The sequence below is a fragment of the Colobus angolensis genome, unplaced genomic scaffold, assembly GCF_000951035.1.
Source record: "Colobus angolensis palliatus isolate OR3802 unplaced genomic scaffold, Cang.pa_1.0 Scaffold148, whole genome shotgun sequence".
NCBI classification, from domain to species: Eukaryota; Metazoa; Chordata; class Mammalia; order Primates; family Cercopithecidae; genus Colobus; species Colobus angolensis.
The window spans coordinates 4,560,380-4,577,597 of record NW_012114577.1 but is presented as its reverse complement, the minus strand read 5'-3'; the positions used below and the strand labels follow the sequence as shown (position 1 = coordinate 4,577,597).

General features: G+C 45.4%; 1 protein-coding gene across 2 annotated transcripts in view; it reads right to left on the bottom strand.

Moving 5' to 3' along the window:
* The window catches only part of EDARADD (EDAR-associated death domain), an 87,102-nt gene that overhangs the window by 42,946 nt on the left and 26,938 nt on the right, over nt 1–17,218 (bottom strand). For both annotated transcript variants that reach the window (XM_011935737.1, XM_011935739.1), the window contains exon 4: nt 9,956–10,014. In XM_011935737.1, the coding sequence (XP_011791127.1) occupies nt 9,956–10,014 (59 nt within the window). The remainder of the gene's footprint in view (nt 1–9,955; nt 10,015–17,218) is intronic.

The following is a 17,218-nucleotide window of genomic DNA, read 5'->3' as shown; positions in this document are numbered from 1 at the left end:
CATTAAAACATTCTAGACCATTTTATCTAGACCATTAAAACATTCTAGACTATTTTATCTAGACCATTAAAACATTCTAGACCATTTTATCTAGACCATTAAAACATTCTCCATATCAGCAATAAGATAAGCATAAGATAAGAATAATGGCTTTCTTATCATTTGTGTGTTCACTGGAGTAGCCCTTTTAATTTCCTTCAAGAACTTCTCTTTTGCATTCATAACTTGGCTGTTTAGCATGAGAGACCTGGCTTTCAGCCTATCTTGGCTTTTGATATGCCTTCCTCTCTAAGTTTAATTATTTCTAGCTTTTGATTGGAATTGAGAAATATGCAACTCTTCCTCACTTAGAGCCCATGGTAGGGTTATCAACTGGCCTAGTTTCAATACTGTTGTGTCTCAGGGAATAGAGAGGCCCAAGGAGAGGGAGACAGAGGAATGGCCAGTCATTGGAGCAGTCAGAACACACACATTTATCAATTAAGTTTGCTGTCTTATATGGGTGCAGTTCACGGTGGAGCTGTGCATGAGTGGGGGCAGGGAGTGAATGGAAAATTTGTGTACCTTTTGTTCAATTTAGCTGTGAACCTAAAAATTCTCTAAAAACATAAAGTGTATTAAAAATAATAATAAAACAATCAACTACGGATGATGTGCAGGGAGTGGAAAAATGATAGCATTAGGTAATCCACCAATCAGATAATCAGCCCTCGGAGGATTAAATGACATGGGGTCTTCAGTTTTTGTTGATCAGACTCTATGCTTGCTTTTCCCACTGCCCAAACAAGTGGTTTTTCTATTTTCCACAGTGGTCCGCACCACAGCCCTGGTCACCAGCGGGGATTCTCCGAAGCAGACCTTCAGCCCTTCCCTCCACTTCTGTCCCAGCGTCTGCCAGATACCAAAGCAAGTCTTCATCTCTCCCTGAAAATGCACTGTTGTTATACTGTAAGGGTCTTGTTTTACTTGGTTTTCGAACATTGCTGTGGATTGACCCGTGTCTCCACACCATTCCCACGCTGGCATCCTAACCCTCAGTACCTTAGAATGTGACTGTATTTTGAAATGGGGTCCTTACAGAAGTAATCAAGTTAAAATGAGGTCCTTGGGGTGGACCCTAACTCAGCATGACTGGCTTCCTTATGAAAAGGGGAAATTTGGACACAGACAGACAAACAAGAGGGAAAACTATGTGAAGAAACACAGGGAGAAGCCAGGCAGCTGCAAGCCAAGAAGAGAGGCCTGGAGCAGGTGCTTCCCTCACAGCCCTCAGAAGGAACCAACCCTGGGCGGGGCACGGTGGCTCACGCCTGTCATCCCAGCACTTTGGGAGGACGAGGTGGGCGGAACACCTGAGGTCAGGAGTTCAAGACCAGCCTGGCCAACATGGTAAAACCCCGTCTCTACAAAAATACAAAAATTAGCTGGGCATGGTGGCATGTGCCTGTGATCCCAGCTACTCAGAAGGCTGAGGTGGGAGAATCGCTTGAACCCAGGAGGCAGAAGTTGCAGTGAGCTGAGATCACACCACTGCACTCTGGCCTGGGTGACAGAGCAAGTCTCCAAAAAAAAAAAAAAAGAAGGAACCAACCCTGCCAACACCTTGAGCTCAGACTTGTAGCCTCCAGAGCTATGAGATGATGGTAAGTTTAAGCCACTTCATTTGTGGCACTTTGTTATGGCAGCCCTAATACACTAACACCAACATGTTAGAACTGCACTCTCCCCTCTTCCTTCTCCCTGCCACAATCCATATCCCACATCCCTGGGTGAGTACAATAGCCCTCAGGCTTTCCTGGCCTCAGTCTTCCTTCCTATCTAATCTCTAGACCATCCTCTGCTAGGATGCCCTTTCTAGAACTCGGCCTTTTTACCCCATCATTCCACCGTCAGACTCTTTCGGGAACTTTCCAGGGTGTGGGACATCAAGTTCACACTCTTCCATCCTGGCATTCAAGACTTCCATTTGAACAACTCTTCCCAAAGTAGTATTTAGAGGAAACATGAGATGCAGGGGACATTTAACAGGTATGCCCCGGGGGTAGGAAAAACAAGTATTTCTCTGTTCAACTAAGCTTACTTGTTGGTCAGGTGTTCTCTCTATCTTTTCCCTTTAGGGATATGTGCTGAGCTTCTCTAAGAGGGGGATTTTCTTAGTGTACCTGCCTATGGAGCTTCTGTTACTGGAGCATCCATAAACACTTCTACTCACCCTTCCTGGTTGGAGAGTTTCAATGCCAAACTTGACTGGAAGTTCTAGGTATTCACTATTGTATCCGCAGTCCCTAAGGGAGTGCAGGTAATACATTCTTGGCACTGAAATACTTGAAAGATGGAGGGATGAATGGATGTTTCACCATCCACTATCTTGCAATCTATTTCACATTTATCAAATACTGTCATACCATTGCCTATTTCACGCAGGTCTCTGCCTCCCTGCTGTATGAACAGAGTAAACTCTTTAGCCCCCTAATAACTCTGCTCCATTTCCTCCCTCCTGTCCCAACCAAATGCCATGATTCAAGGCACAACACCAGTTTCACATCAGCTAACTCAACGTCTTGCCTTTGCATCCAAAAAGAGTATTTCTAACTTTCCCCATCCAACCTTCTTTGAGTCCTGCCTCTGAAAAAGAGTTAAGGCTCTTATTTATTTATTTATTTATTTATTTATTTATTTATTTATTTATTTATTTAGACAGGATCTTGCTCTGTCACCCATGCTGGAGTGCAGTAGCACAATCACAGCTCACTGCAGCCTCAATCTCCCAGGCTCAAGTGATTCTCCCGCCTCTGCCTCCCAAGCAGCTGGGACTACAAGTGTGCACAACCACACCTGGCTAATTAAAAAGAAAGTTTTGGTTGGGTGCAGTGGCTCACACCTGTAATCTCAGCACTTTGGGAGGCCGAGGTGGGGGGATCACCTGAGGCCAGGAGTTCGAGACCAGTCTGGCCGACTGGTGGTCTCTACTAAAAATGCAAAAATTAGCTGGGAGCAGTGGTGCACGCCTGTAGTCCAAGCTACTTGGGAGGCTGAGACAGGTAAATCGCTTGAACCCAGGAGGTGGAAGCTGCAGTGAGCTGAGATCACACCACCGCACTCCAGCCTGGGCAACAGAGTGAGACTCCATCTCAAAAAAAGAAAAAAGAAAGAAAGAAATTTTTTTATAGAGATGGAGTCTCACTTTATTGCCCAGGCTGGTCTTGAACTCCTGGTCTCAAGCAATTCTCCTGCCTCGGCCTCCCAAAGTGCTGGGATTACAGGCCTGAGTCACCATGCCTGGCTGAGGTTCTTACTTTTAAAGTGCAAATTCATCTCTCTGTGTCTTTGATGACTCTTATTTATCAAAATTATGTGTGCATATTTCTTGACTTCCTTGCCAGGTTACAGATTCCTTGAGGAAAATCTAGTGTTGTGTGTTCTCTACCACACATACGATATCAATAAATATTTGCTCAGAAAATGAATCCCCTCTGCCTTCTATAGGAAAACATCCCATGTTAATCCTCCACTCCTGCTGATCCTTTTTCTTTCTAAAATCTTCAAGTTTCTCATCCTGAAAAGTAAAAAGGAAGCCTTTTCTGTACTTTCCAATACCTTCAAATAACATTTTAATATGTTTCTTTGCTACCTTAATGAATTTCTGGATAGAACTGCATAAGCATTCTCATACTCACTTCTTAACTCTTGCAAGTAAATCCAATGACGTCTTGGTAGGTCTCCCTCTTAACCACACTGTGCCTCCTGAGGGTGGTGACCATTCCTTCCCCGACATGTGAGGCAATGTCCTTCCCTGGCTTTTCCCTTTCTTTATTCAATACATAGTTATTGAGACCTACTATGCAGTAGGCATTGAAGATACAATTATGAGCAAAAAGACACAGGAGTCCCTCCCTCAAGGAGCATAGCCTAATCAATGGGCGAAGACAATGAAATAGTCAGCAAACATGTGGCTAGGATCAGTGCTATGAAGGAAAGAATCGTTGCCTTGATCACAGATGGCTTTCTTCTCTGGCTATTCCTCTAGTTACCTCTGAGCTCCTTTCTTCCTCTGGCCTCCAAAAGTAAGTGTTCCTCAAGGTTCCATCTTGGTTCACCTGTCTGCTTTCCTATAAGGATGAATTTCCTTGACAGTCTCATCCATGCCTAGGGCTTCAACTATAACCTCCCAATGCATGAATCCTAAGCACAGTACCTAGTGCTGTGTCATCCACACAAACAGTCTCACTGGCACAACAAATCTCACATACCCCAAACTCCACACACCTTTATCTCCTCTTTCTTAACCAGCCAACCAAGAAAACTCAGACCTAACAACACACACACATCTGATGGTCTTCTTCCTGAATCCTCTATTGATCTTGTCAATAGCATCCTTCTCCCAGGCACAGGCTTAAAATCCAGTCTCATCTTCGTTCAAGTTCCCCTGGGATCCCAGATAAGGTCATGAGAAAATCACTGAAAATCCCCAATACCTTCCACCACCTACCCCTCTCTGGCATTCAAGGCTCTGGTGCCTCAACTTACCTTCCAGCCTCATCACCTAAGATCTCTCAGGCCAAGTTCACTCTGTCACAGACTCTCCCCTCAGATCCTCTGTCTATACCAGGGGTGTCCAATATTTGGGCTTCCCTGGGCCATATTGGAAGAAGAATTGTCTTGGGCCACACGTAAAATATACTAACGCTAACGATAGCTGAAGAGCTTTAAAAAATCACCAAAACCCCGGGCACAGTGGCTCACGCCTATAATCCTAGCACTTTGGGAGGCTGAAGCGGGTGGATCACTTGAGGTCAGGAGTTCGAGACCAGCCTGGCCAACATAGCAAAACCCCATCTCTACTAAAAACACAAAAAAATTTAGCTGGGTGTGGTGGTGCGCACCTGTAACCCCAGCTACTAGGGAGGCTGAGCCAGGAAAATCGCTTGAACCCAGGTGGCGGAGGTTGCAGTGAGCTGAGATCACACCATTGCATTCCAGCCTGGGAGACAGAGTAAGATTCCATCCCCCCCTGCCAAAAAAAAAAGAAAAGAAAAGAAAAATTGCAAAAACACTCATAACTTTTAAGAAAGTTTACAGATTAGTGTTGAGCTGCGTTCAAAGCTGTCCTGGGCCACATATGGCCTGCAGGCCATGGGTTGGACAAGCTTGGGCTATACCATTCCACCTACTAGGAGGGCTCTGGCTCCGGCCCTCAGACTTGCATCCTAGAGTCTATTTCTGTATCAGATGGGCCTACCATGCTGCCATATGACATCATCATGACCGTGACATCATCATGGCCATGGAGCAATAGGATGGCAAAACCATGGAGCAAAGTGGATAAAATGTTTCTGAATTATTAAACAACAAAAGCAGGATATAGAACAATATCAAATTATTTGCAGGGTTTTTGGGGGGGTTTTTTGTTTGTTTTTGATTTTTGAGACGGAGTCTCACTCTGTGGCCTAGGCTGGAGTACAGTGGCGCAATATCGGCTCACCACAACCTCCACCTCCTGGGTTCAAGCGATGATCCTGTCTCAGCCTCCAGAGTAGCTGGGATAACAGGCACCCGCCACACGCCCGGCTAATTTTTGTATTTTTAGTAGAGACAGGGTTTCCGTTTCCCCATGTTGGCCAGGCTGGTCTCAAACTCCTAACCTCAGGTGGTCCACCTGCCTCAGCCTCCCAAAGTGCTGGGATTATAGGCATGAGCCACCACGCCCAGGCTTATTTGCAGTTTTTATAATTATACATACAAAAATGTATAAAGGAATACAACAAAGTGACAAAAACAGCTGTATTCAAGTGGTGAAACGGGCAATGCACCTTTCATTGATCTAGAATCTAAATTTTATTTAGTATGCTTTTTAAAGTAACCCTTTTATTTTAGAATCATTTTAGATTTACAGAAAATTTGAGAAGACAGTGTAAAGGATTCATATATATATATATATCTCCTACCCCCAGTTTCTCTTATTATGAGCATCTTACATTAGTGAGATATGTTCGTCACAAGTAAATGAGCCAGTAACTTAATGATACTGTAGTTTCTTCCTCTTTTTTGAGAGAGAGTCTTGCTCTGTCACCCATGCTGGAGTGCAGTAGCAAAATCACCGCTCACTGCAGCTTCAGCCTCCCAGGCTCAAGCCGAGCATGATCTCAGCTCACTGCAACCTTCCCCTCCTGAGTCCATGCCATTCTCCTGCCTCAGCCTCCCGAATAACTGGGATTACAGGAGCCCACCATCATGCCCGGCTAATGTTTGTATTTTTAGTAGGGACGGGGTTTCACCATGTTGGCCAGGCTGGTCTAGAACTCCTGATCTCAGGTGATCTGCCCACTTTGGCCACCCAGAGTGCTGGGATTACAGGCATGAGCCACCGAGCCGGTCTGTAGTTTCTTAATGTAGTTTCTAAAACTAAAAAACTTGTTTTGTAACCCAAATCAACAACAAAGAAGACAATGTCATTCTTTTCATAACTTCTAACTCCAACTTAGTACCCTAATATTTATTATTTTTCTTATTTTTGTTTTATTACCTTAGATTCCTCTTGGCATGGATTCTTGGCTACAAATTGGAAAATTTTTTTTTTTTTTGGTAACAGGGTCTGGCTCTGTCTCCCAAGCTGGAGTGCAGTGGCACGATTTCCGCTCCCTGCAACCTCCGCTTCCCAGGTTTAAGCAATCCTCTCACCTCAGCCTCCTGAGCAGCTGGGACCACAGGTGTGGTTAATTTTTGTATTTTCTGTAGATTTGAGGTTTTGCCATGTTGCCCAGGCTGGTCTCAAACTCCTGGGCTCAAGTGATCTGCCCACCTTGGCTTCCCAAAGTGCTGGGATTACAGGTGTGCGCCTCTGTACCCAGCTGGAACAAATTTTTGCTTTACCTTCATTTGCCATATGCTTGTGCATGTAGTTAAAGTAATTAAAACTTTATTGATTGATAAAGGTCCTAGGAAATGTTTTCCTTAACGTAAAGTATGGAAATCGTTTACACATCTGAGCCTTATGCACATCCAAGAATCAAACCGTGTGTGTACTGCCTCTCCAACAAGTCTACAAGGTCTGCCTGGGGTCTCATCTTCCACCTCCTCCTCCTGTATTTTTTATGTCCAAGAATATCCAGTTCAGATTGGTCTTAGAGTACATCCTCAATAAATACCAGTTGTAATAAGTTGTAGAAGTTGAATAGTTCTAGTAGATGGGGTATTGATTTTAAATAACTGAAAGTACAGGGTTCTTTCTGAAACTCTACTTGAGATGTCAGACCTTAATGTTTTGTTTTGTTTAAGAGACAGGTCTTGCTATGTTGCCAGACTAGCCTCAAACTCCAGCTCTCAAGCGATCCTCCCACCTCAGCCTCCTGAGTAGCTGGGATCGCAGGCATGTGCGACCATGCCTGGCTTACGCTTTAATTTTTGACACCAGGACACTACTATGTTTTTCCTCAGCATTATTCAAAAAAGGAAGCTAAAATTAATCCTTAGTAGAAGTAGATTTTAGTTCTTAAATTACAAAAATCACTAAAAAGGCAGATAATAATTATTCTAAAGAACATACTTCCAGCTTGCTTTTGTTTTATTTATTTATTTATTTATTTATTTATTTTAAGACAGAGTCTCACTCTGTCACCTAGGCTGGAATGCAGTGGCACAATCTCAGCTCACTGCAACCTCCACCTCCTGGTTCAAGCAATTCTCCTGCCTCAGCCGCCCAAGTAGTTGGGATTACAGGCGCCTGCCACTGCACCCTGCTAATTATTGTAGTGTTAGTAGAGACAGGGGTTCACCATCTTGGCCAGGCTGGTCTTGAACTCCTGACCTCGTGATCCACCTGCCTCGACCCCTCAAAGTGCTGGGATTATAGGCGTAAGCCACCGAGCTCGGCCTCCAGCTTGCTTTTAATGTCTGAACTATAGAATGGAGTGTGGGTTGTTTTCTTCTTTTAAACGTTTCTCCCCGGTGAAGTTTCTTTGTTCTAACTGCCAAGTTCATTTCAAAGAATCCTTCTGAGCATCTAGCAGTTAAAACAAATCCTATAGATTATACAAGGAAACAGTCAACGGAAGCAGCCAGCTGCTTGTAGTAGTACTTTTTATAGGACAAGAAGACATTTTGTTTTAAAACAGAACTTTAAAAATCTCAAAGAGGTCATTCCCCTATTTTTTTAGTTGATAAATGCATTTTCACCTTTTAGGATAGTATTTACTTGATATAGCCAAAATTATAACACTGAAATTAGGGAAAATGCTGAACAGTGTGCTAACATATATTCTGTACCTCATCTTAAGCAGTTTTGGAAAATCCCTAAAAGTAAAGTACATGAAAAACTTAGCATTCTTTTATCTTCAAGGAAGTCTACATGCTACCAAAAAAATTTGAGGAGCAAAACTTTGTTTAAAAATTAGGATTATGAGAAGAACAACTTTATACTTTCAGTTTACTAAACTAGTTTAAATTCGGTAAGTATAGAAGCCCATTATTAGATTGTAATTTCAAGGAAAATGTTGAGTATCAGGAGTAAAGTGAAGTCTGATATTCACAATTACTGGCTGAAGATTCCCCAAAACAAAGTTAAAAGTAGCACCACTGACCATTTTCAAGAGAGTTATGTGTTTTAATTTAAATTGCTTACTTTATCAACTATTGTGTAACTTCTCTTTATTACAGAGGTGATTTGACTACACAACAATGTTACTATTAAAGACTTTATTACAGACTCATGTTTTTAAAGCAAGACTAGGCAAAACTTGTTACAAATTAACTTGATGTTATATATAGAAGGAGCAGAACTGAATCAGCCTATTTGAGGCAACACATGCCTTTGAGATACTGAATGCTGTAAATATAGTTAAGCAACTTTGCTAATGAGCTTTGGGAGAGAACAGAGGTGCCTTGGACAGTATAAGAAGTAACTGACCAAGGAAATCCCCAGAAAGATGTATATCAAAAGGTGGAACAGTGGAATGACAGGCAATTCTCAATTTTCTGTATGTACTTTTTTGCACAATCTGAACTTTAACATGATGAACATTCTGGCCAGGTGCAGTGGGTCACGCCTGTAATACCAGCACTTTGGGAGGCCTAGGTGGACAGATCACTTGAGGCCAAGAGTTTGAGACTAGCCTAGCCAACATGGCAAAACCCCATCTCTACTAAAAATACAAAAAAAAAAAAATTAGCTGGGTGTGGTGGCAGGCACCTGTAGTCCCAGTTACTTGGGAGGCTAAGGCAGGAGCTTGCAGCAAGCTGAGATCACACCACTGCACTCCAGCCTGGGCGACAGAGTGAGACTCCTTCTCAAAAAAAAAAAAAAAAATTAGCCAGGCATGGTGGCACACACCTGTAATCTCAGTTACTCAGGAGGCTGAGGCACGAGAATCTCTTGAACCCAGGAGGCAGAGATTACAGTGAGCTGAGATCGCACCACTGCACTCCAGCCTGGACAACAGAGTGAGACTCTGTCTCAAAAAAAAAAAAATTAAAAATTAAAAAATAACATTCTTTTATAATCATAACACAATAAACATATTTCCTTTTTGTAAAAATAGAAATAATATGTTAAAGTTTGACATCTGATATCTAAAAAAATTAAAGTTTTATAAAGCATTACAAAAGTGTTCCATTAGAGTATCTAGTTTTGTTGTGTCTTAAAGAATTTGCCCATCCACAGAGTGCCGACTGCATTAGAAAGAAAGCAGCTCTCCTTTCTAACTCACCAGCATTGATTTTCTGTTGCTGGCATGTAGATAAGTATTTCAAAGAATGAATGAAAGCTACAATATTTATTAGAAGTAAAAAAGTTCAAAAGATATGCTGCCTTACTGGGATGCTTAGAGACCATTTGCAAACCCTGTATATGATCTAGAAATCCTGTTTTTCATTTTTTATTTGTAAAGCTCTATAATTCTCAGAAAATTTTAGGTGGATTATCATGTACCTAAGGGTAAAATATAGTTGAAATTATTCTTACCTGATTTTTCATATCTGAATTTGGTGGGCAGTTCAAAGTAATTGTATCACATTCTTCAGCTATGAAAAAAAAAAAAAAAAGAGAGAGAGAAAGAAAGAAACAAAGTGTGATTTTAAAAAGCACACACTCCATAGTGTAAGACCTAAAATTAAGGCTCAGTGTCACATGCTGCCTTGGCACCTGGTAAAATCAGAAGGGCTGGACTACAAATTCCTCTCCAAACTCTGCTTTTAAGGATAAGATCCCCCTGCTAAACAATGCTCCTTATCAAGAAATTAAGCACAATTCCTGCTTATTTTTTATTTATTTTTTTAAAATAAGAGACAGAGGCGGGTGAATCACCTGAGGTCAGGAGCTCGAGACCAGCCTGACCAATATGGTAAAACCCTGTCTCTACTAAAAACACAAAATTAGCCAGGCGTGGTGGCGCACGCCTGTAATCCCAGCTGCTTGGGAGGCTGAGGCAGGAGAATCCCTTGAACCCAGGAGGCGAAGGTTGCAGTGAGCTGAGATCGTGCCATTGCACTCCAGTCTGGACAACAAGAGCGAAACTCCAACTCAAAAAAAAATAAAAATAAGAGACAGAGGGTCTCACTCTGTCATCCAGGCTGGAGTGCAGCTCACAGTAACTTGGAGCTACTGGGCTCATGTGATTCTCCCGCCTCAGCCTCCCAAATGTCTGGGAAGATAGGCATGTGCCACCACACCCAGCGAAGGAAGATACAGGGTCTCACTGTGTTGTCCATGCTGGTGTTGAACTCCTGGCCTCAACTGATCCTCCTATCTTGGCCTCCCAAAGTGTTGGGACTACTAGCGTGAGCCACTGTGACTGCCCCCTGCTTATCTTTGGGCAGTGGGTGTCAGTTTCCTGCCAACCTGTGGGATTATTCCAACAGGCTGATCACGTCCTCCCATGGGAACCAGAAGGCAGCCCGCCCTTTTGATGCCACAATGTTTGCCTCACACAGCCCATGGTTTTTCGCTCTGCTCTCTGGTACAACATCTGTGTCTCCCTGCGTGGCTCTGCGTGATGGGCAGTGTCCTCCTCCCCTGGGCTGTCCGTATATGTGACTCATAAACTGCTGCTGATCTTGTCTCTCCAGTGTCGGGTGTGTGTGTTTGTCCACCCCCATAATCCTAGAGCAGGGGTGAGGAGAAGGTGATCAAAACAACTGGCGTGATAGCCAGGAGTGGTGGCTCGTGCCTGTAATGACAGCTACTCAGGAGGCTGAGGCAGGAGGATCACTTGAGACAGGAGTTTGAGGGCAGCCCCGGCAACACAGTGAGACCCAATCTCAAAAAAATTAAAAATTAGCCAGGCATGGTGGTGTGTGCCTGTAGTCCCAGCTACTTGGGAGGCTGAGAAGGGAGGATCGCTTGAGCCCAGGAGTTCAAGCCTGCAGTGAGCTCTGATCATGCCATTGCACTCCAGCCTGGGGGACAGAATGAGACCCTGTCTCAAAAAAAAAAAAAAAAAAAAAGACAAGGAAAAAAAAAAGAAAGAAACAACTGGCATAATGAACAGGATGACCCAACCACAATCAAGGATATTTGGTCAGATTTCATTAATTGCTCTCGGCTAACCAACTTCACTACTACCATGCAGGCTGCCTGGGATGGAATCCACGATGACCGGAAGGTTTGCATTCTGGCCTATGCAATGCTGTGTTGTCTTTGTTGATTGTTTGCTCTCTCATCCCAAGATGAAAACTGTTGTGAGCTGACTGGACCCCAGTGCTGTCAGGTTGGGCCTGTGTTTGGCAGGCGGTCTCTTGAGGCTGCCATCTGTAAAGACGGTGGTGGCACAGCCCCCTAACCGGTTGCTGCCTAAGTCCCACTTACCGAGGGATAGGTGCAAGCTCTCTTAGCAACACAACTAGCTTGGTGACCACCACTGGCCACTTGGGGCAGCTGTACAGACACTGTTTGTAAATACACATCCCCAGGTCAGCCGTGGGGATGGTCCTTTGCAGACAGAGGTTTGCAGGAAGGAAGGAGGGAGACCAGGGAGTTCCCCAGGGGAGTTTCCCTGGTGCCCTGGTTGCTGCTAAGGCCGAGGGCATGACCCTATCCCCTCAGCTGCTGCTTCCCTTGCTGCTGCCCATGTGTTCTCCTGACCCCCTGGGGCACCGAGGTGCACAGCCATGGCGGTCTGTGGCCCAGGTGCTAACGAAGAAAGAAAAGGGGAGAAAGTATTTGGTACTCAGCTGCTGTCTTGGCACACAGCCCCTGGCGAGCGCACCCAGCTGTGCTCAGCGCTGCTGCTTCCAACACGCCAAAGAGCTCATCTTGCCATAGTGGGTTTAACGTCCCCACCTGGGCCACAGACAAAACCACCTGACTGGATGAGGACCCCATCCCCAGGGAGACCGACTGGCATTCCCTGGAGGAAGAGGTGGCTGCCTGCGACAGGGTCCACCTGGCTCCCAACCCTGTGCTCATAACCTCCCAGAAGGTCCCTGTCACAGATGATCATATGGAGACAAAAACTGAAAGCCACAACTTTTTGTGGCTAGAAATCCAAAATATTCTGAGGGCATTTGTACAAGAGAGAAAAAAAATCCCTAAACAGATTAATTAATTAAAGAAAACCCTCATGGCAGAAAAGACAAAGCTGTAGCGGAGCCCCTCCACCTCTGGGTTCCAGGCCAGCACTCTTCCACTGGGCTGGACCACGCTGCAGCTTATGCCCCTATTGCCACAAAAATCCTGATCCTCAGAGTTGTAGGGGAAACTCCTGGTAGCCCTGGGGCACAGTAAAAGGGTTAGTTCACCCTGACATAAGCCCACGATTTTTTTTTTTTTTTTTTTTTGAGACGGAGTCTCGCTCTGTCGCCCAAACTGGAGTGCAGTGGCCGGATCTCAGCTCACTGCAAGCTCCGCCTTTAGGGTTCACGCCATTCTCCTGCCTCAGCCTCCCGAGTAGCTGGGACTATAGGCGCCCGCCACCTCGCCCGGCTAGTTTTTTTTTTGTATTTTTTAGTAGAGACGGGGTTTCACCGGGTTAGCCAGGATGGTCTCGATCTCCTGACCCTGTGATCCGCCCGTCTTGGCCTCCCAAAGTGCTGGGATTACAGGCTTGAGCCACCGCGCCCAGCCTAGCTCTCGATTTTTAAACTACATGAGAGCAACCACTGCCACAGGGAAGGCCCCACCCCTGATTATACTGATTTGCGGTTCTTCGGGGGGAAAAAATGTATCAATATGAGCAGAGTAGAGAAGACTGCCCCTGCCAAAAGTATATCCAGTGACCATGAAAAGGGAATGAAAGAAAGATAGAAAGAAACCTGGACACAAAGGAGAAGACAGGCCGGGTGTGGCGGCTCACACCTGTAATCCCAGCACCTTGCGAGGCTAAGATGGGAGGGTGGCTTGAGGGCCCAGAGTTCAAGGTCAGCTCAGGCAACACAGCAAGACCCTATCTCTACAAAAAATTTTAAAACGTAGCTGGGCCTGGTGTCACATGTCTATCGCCCCAGCTACTTGGGAGACTGAGGTGGGAGGATCACTTGACTCCCAGAGGTCAGGGCTGCAGTGATCCAGCCCTGAGTGACAGAGCAACGTCCTGTCTCCTTAAAAAAAAAAAGAAAAAGAAAAAGAAAGAAAAGAAGATGCTTCACGGTGGATTACTACAATTTTATTTTATTTATTTATTTTTTGAGACAGAGTCTTGCTCTGTCACCCAGGCTGGAGTGCAGAGGCATGATCTCAGCTCACTGCAAGCTCCATTTCCCAGGTTCAAGTGATTCTCCTGCCCCAGCCTCCCAAGAAGCTAGGATTACAGGTGCCCACCACCATGCCCAGCTAATTTTTGTATTTTCAGTAGAGACAGGGTTTCCCCACGTTGTTTAGGCTGGTCTTGAACTCCTGACCTCAAGTGATCTCCCCACCTCAGCCTCCCAAAGTGCTGGGATTACAGGCATGAGCCACTGCATCCAGCCGGATTACTACACTTTTATTGCTGTGGTCCCATCCCTTAAGGCTTCCATACCCCATGCCCAATATGATTGGAAAACACCAACTCCATCCAATTAGTGACCAGAAAATATTTCGCTATTACAGATTTGCCTGAAATGTTCTGTTCAGTGCCTATCACAATAGTCTCTCAGTCAAAGTTTGCCTTCATCTGCAAAGGGACACAATACATCTTTACAAGGCACCGATGGGGCCTTTCAAGAGCCTGGTCATCACACATAGGCTTTGTAGGCAAGATCTAACTGCATCCCGCTTTCTCAGCCTCATGAGTGTGATGACATTACATGGATGAGATCCTCCTCTGCGGACATTCTCACTTGACATTCTCATGCAGGCCACGCAGTACAGTACTCACAACAATGCTCACGGAAAGAGATGGGCCACTGCCCCCACACACAGTGCAAGGCCCTGCCACTGTGGTGAAATTTCTAAAAATTACTTGGTAAACTAAGGGCTGCTCCCACGCAGACACTGTCAATAAAGAGCTATTGACCCTTTCTGTACTCACAATGTGAATAAAAGTCTAGTTTTTTTTTAGTTCTTTTTTGGGTTCTGGTGGCAACATATTTCTCATTTACAAATTTAGTCTCATTGATGCCAGTATTTGCAAGTCAGCTCAATGTAAATTTGAGCCCCTCTAATAAAAGTCTACAGCAGGCAGTCCCATTAGGACCCCCAGAGATTTCTGCACTGCAGGGGCTTCAGCAACCTCCTCCCATTCCCCCTGAAGTCTCTGGACCACCCATGACAGCTGAAAGTTGTCCACAGGCTTTTGACGCAAGAAACTGCCCTCCTAGGCTCTGTTCTATACATTATTAGAGCAGCAACTGCTAGCTGCATACTGGGCTCTCTTGGAAATAGAGGCTGTCATTAAACCTTAGCTGTGTCCCTCCACACTGCGCTGTCCATTATGCCTTGGGTATGGAAGCAAAATCCTGCAAGCTCCGCATGGTTACCAAGGCTCCTTGATACAGGATGGAGCCAAATCCGGGCCCTCTGGCATATTCCATCTGCAGGAAGGGGTGGCGTCCCCCATCCCTCACCAGAGCCCGTGGTGCTGGAAAAAGTCACCCCTCTTGCAGACTCCTAGGTTATTTGGGGAGCCCCTTCAAAGCAACTGGGTGAAGAGCAATGGGAATTTGTAGACTTTACAGATGACATCACCCCATCATACATGATGAAGCTCAGTGGACAGCTGCTGCTTTCCATCCCTTAACCAGCATATCCCTGATAAAGGAGGGACCCAAGGTTAGCAAAACTGGTCAAACTTCAGGCAGTCATCTTATTGCTGGATGTCCTGGCCAACAAATTGCCCCATCTGCACAGTTTTTATAAACTCTTGGACCATTGCCTAAGAGTTGCATCCTTTGTGGTAAGGAACTCTCAGAATCTCTTGCTTCAAATACACCCAAACTATAAATCAAAGAAACAGATGTCCCTACGTACAGCAAGGCCACAATACAAGGCTTCAGTAGAATATTTCTGGTCCCCCTTGGAGTCCCACATATTACTGACAGTGAACAAGACACTCATTTTTCTTCTGAGAATATACAATGCCGGGTTCTTACGCCATTCAATGAAACTTCCACCTCCCCTCTCTCATCAGGCAGCAGGTTCGACTGAGAGGCATAATGAAATCTTCAAGGAACTGCTATGTAAGTTACTGGGTGTCACTACTGCCACAGGCCTTAATGAATCTAAATCCACAACCTCTGGGGACATGTACTCCCTACTCAACCGCCTTTACTGGCCATCGGGGGACACCTCTAAAGTTCATGTTTTTGGTGACAGTCTCACCATGTGGCCCTCTCCCTCCTGGTTAAGTGCCTTCCTTGCTTCTTAGTGGGGCACTTCTATTTCCTAGAAGTCTCAGCCATCAAGGTTTAAATTTATGCCATGGCATCCAGGGGTGAACTGCTGTATAAGACCTAACATTGAGGCTCAACTTATGGGATGCCCTGACACTGGTAGAACTGGGAAGGGCTCACACCTGTAAGCCCAGCACTTTGGGAGGCCAGGGCGGGTGGATCATTTGAAGTTAGGAGTTTGAGACCAGCCTGGCTAACATGGTGAAACCCCATCTTTAATAAAAATACAAAACTTAACCGGGCGCGGTGGCTCACGCCTGGAATCCCAGCACTTTGGGAGGCCAAGGCGGGTGGATCATTTGAGGTTAGGAGTTCGAGACCAGCCTGGCTAACATGGTGAAACCCCATCTTTAATAAAAATACAAAACTTAACCGGGCGTGGTGGCTCACGCCTGGAATCCCAGCACTTTGGAAGGCCAAGGCGGGTGGATCATTTGAGGTTAGGAGTTCGAGATCAGCTTGGCTAACATGGTGAAACCCCATCTTTACTAAAAATACAAAACTTAACCGGGCGTGGTGGCTCACACCTGGAATCCCAGCACTTTGGGAGGCCAGGACAGGTGGGTCATTTGAGGTTAGGAGTTGGAGACCAGCCTGGCTAACATAGTGAAACCCCATCTTTATTAAAAACATAAAACTTAATCAGGCATGGTGGCTCACACCTGTAATCCCAGTACTTTGGGAGGCCAGGGCGGGTGGATAATTTGAGGTTAGGAGTTTGAGACCAGCCTGGTCAACATGGTGAAACCCCATCTTTATTAAAAATACAAAACTTAACTGGGCGTGGTTGCTCACACCTGTAATCCCAGCACTTTGGGAGGCCAAGGCGGGTGGATCATCTGAGGTCAGGAGTTGGAGACCAGCCTGGCCAACATGGTGAAACCCCATCTTCACTAAAAATACAAAACTTAACCGGGCGCGGTGGCAGGCACCTGTAATCCCAGCGACACAGGAGGCTGAGGCAGGAGAATTGCTTGAACCCAGGAGGCGGAGGTTGCAGTGAGCCCAGATCGTGCCACCACACTCCAGGCTGGGTGACAGAGTGAGACTTCACCTCAAAAAAAAAAAAAGAACTGGGAAGGTCCTGAATGGCCTAACTACAAGTTCCCCTTGCCACTCTGCTCCCATGGAGACAGTCCCCTAGCCAAACAATGCCCCTTACCAAGGAGACCAGGCACAGTCCTTGTTCTCTTTTTGTAAAGGGCTTCATTTCCCCCGACTCCATGGACTTAAATAAGTCAATCACATTCTCCATGACAACCAGGAGGCACCCCACCCTCTTACTATAAAGACTGTCTGACAGCCCCTGGTTGTTTGCTCTGCTCTTAAATGCAACCCCTCTGTGGCCCTGCGTGATGCACAGTGTCCTCCTCTCCCAGGCTGAGTATACATGACTCGTAAATTCCTGTCGAGCTCATCT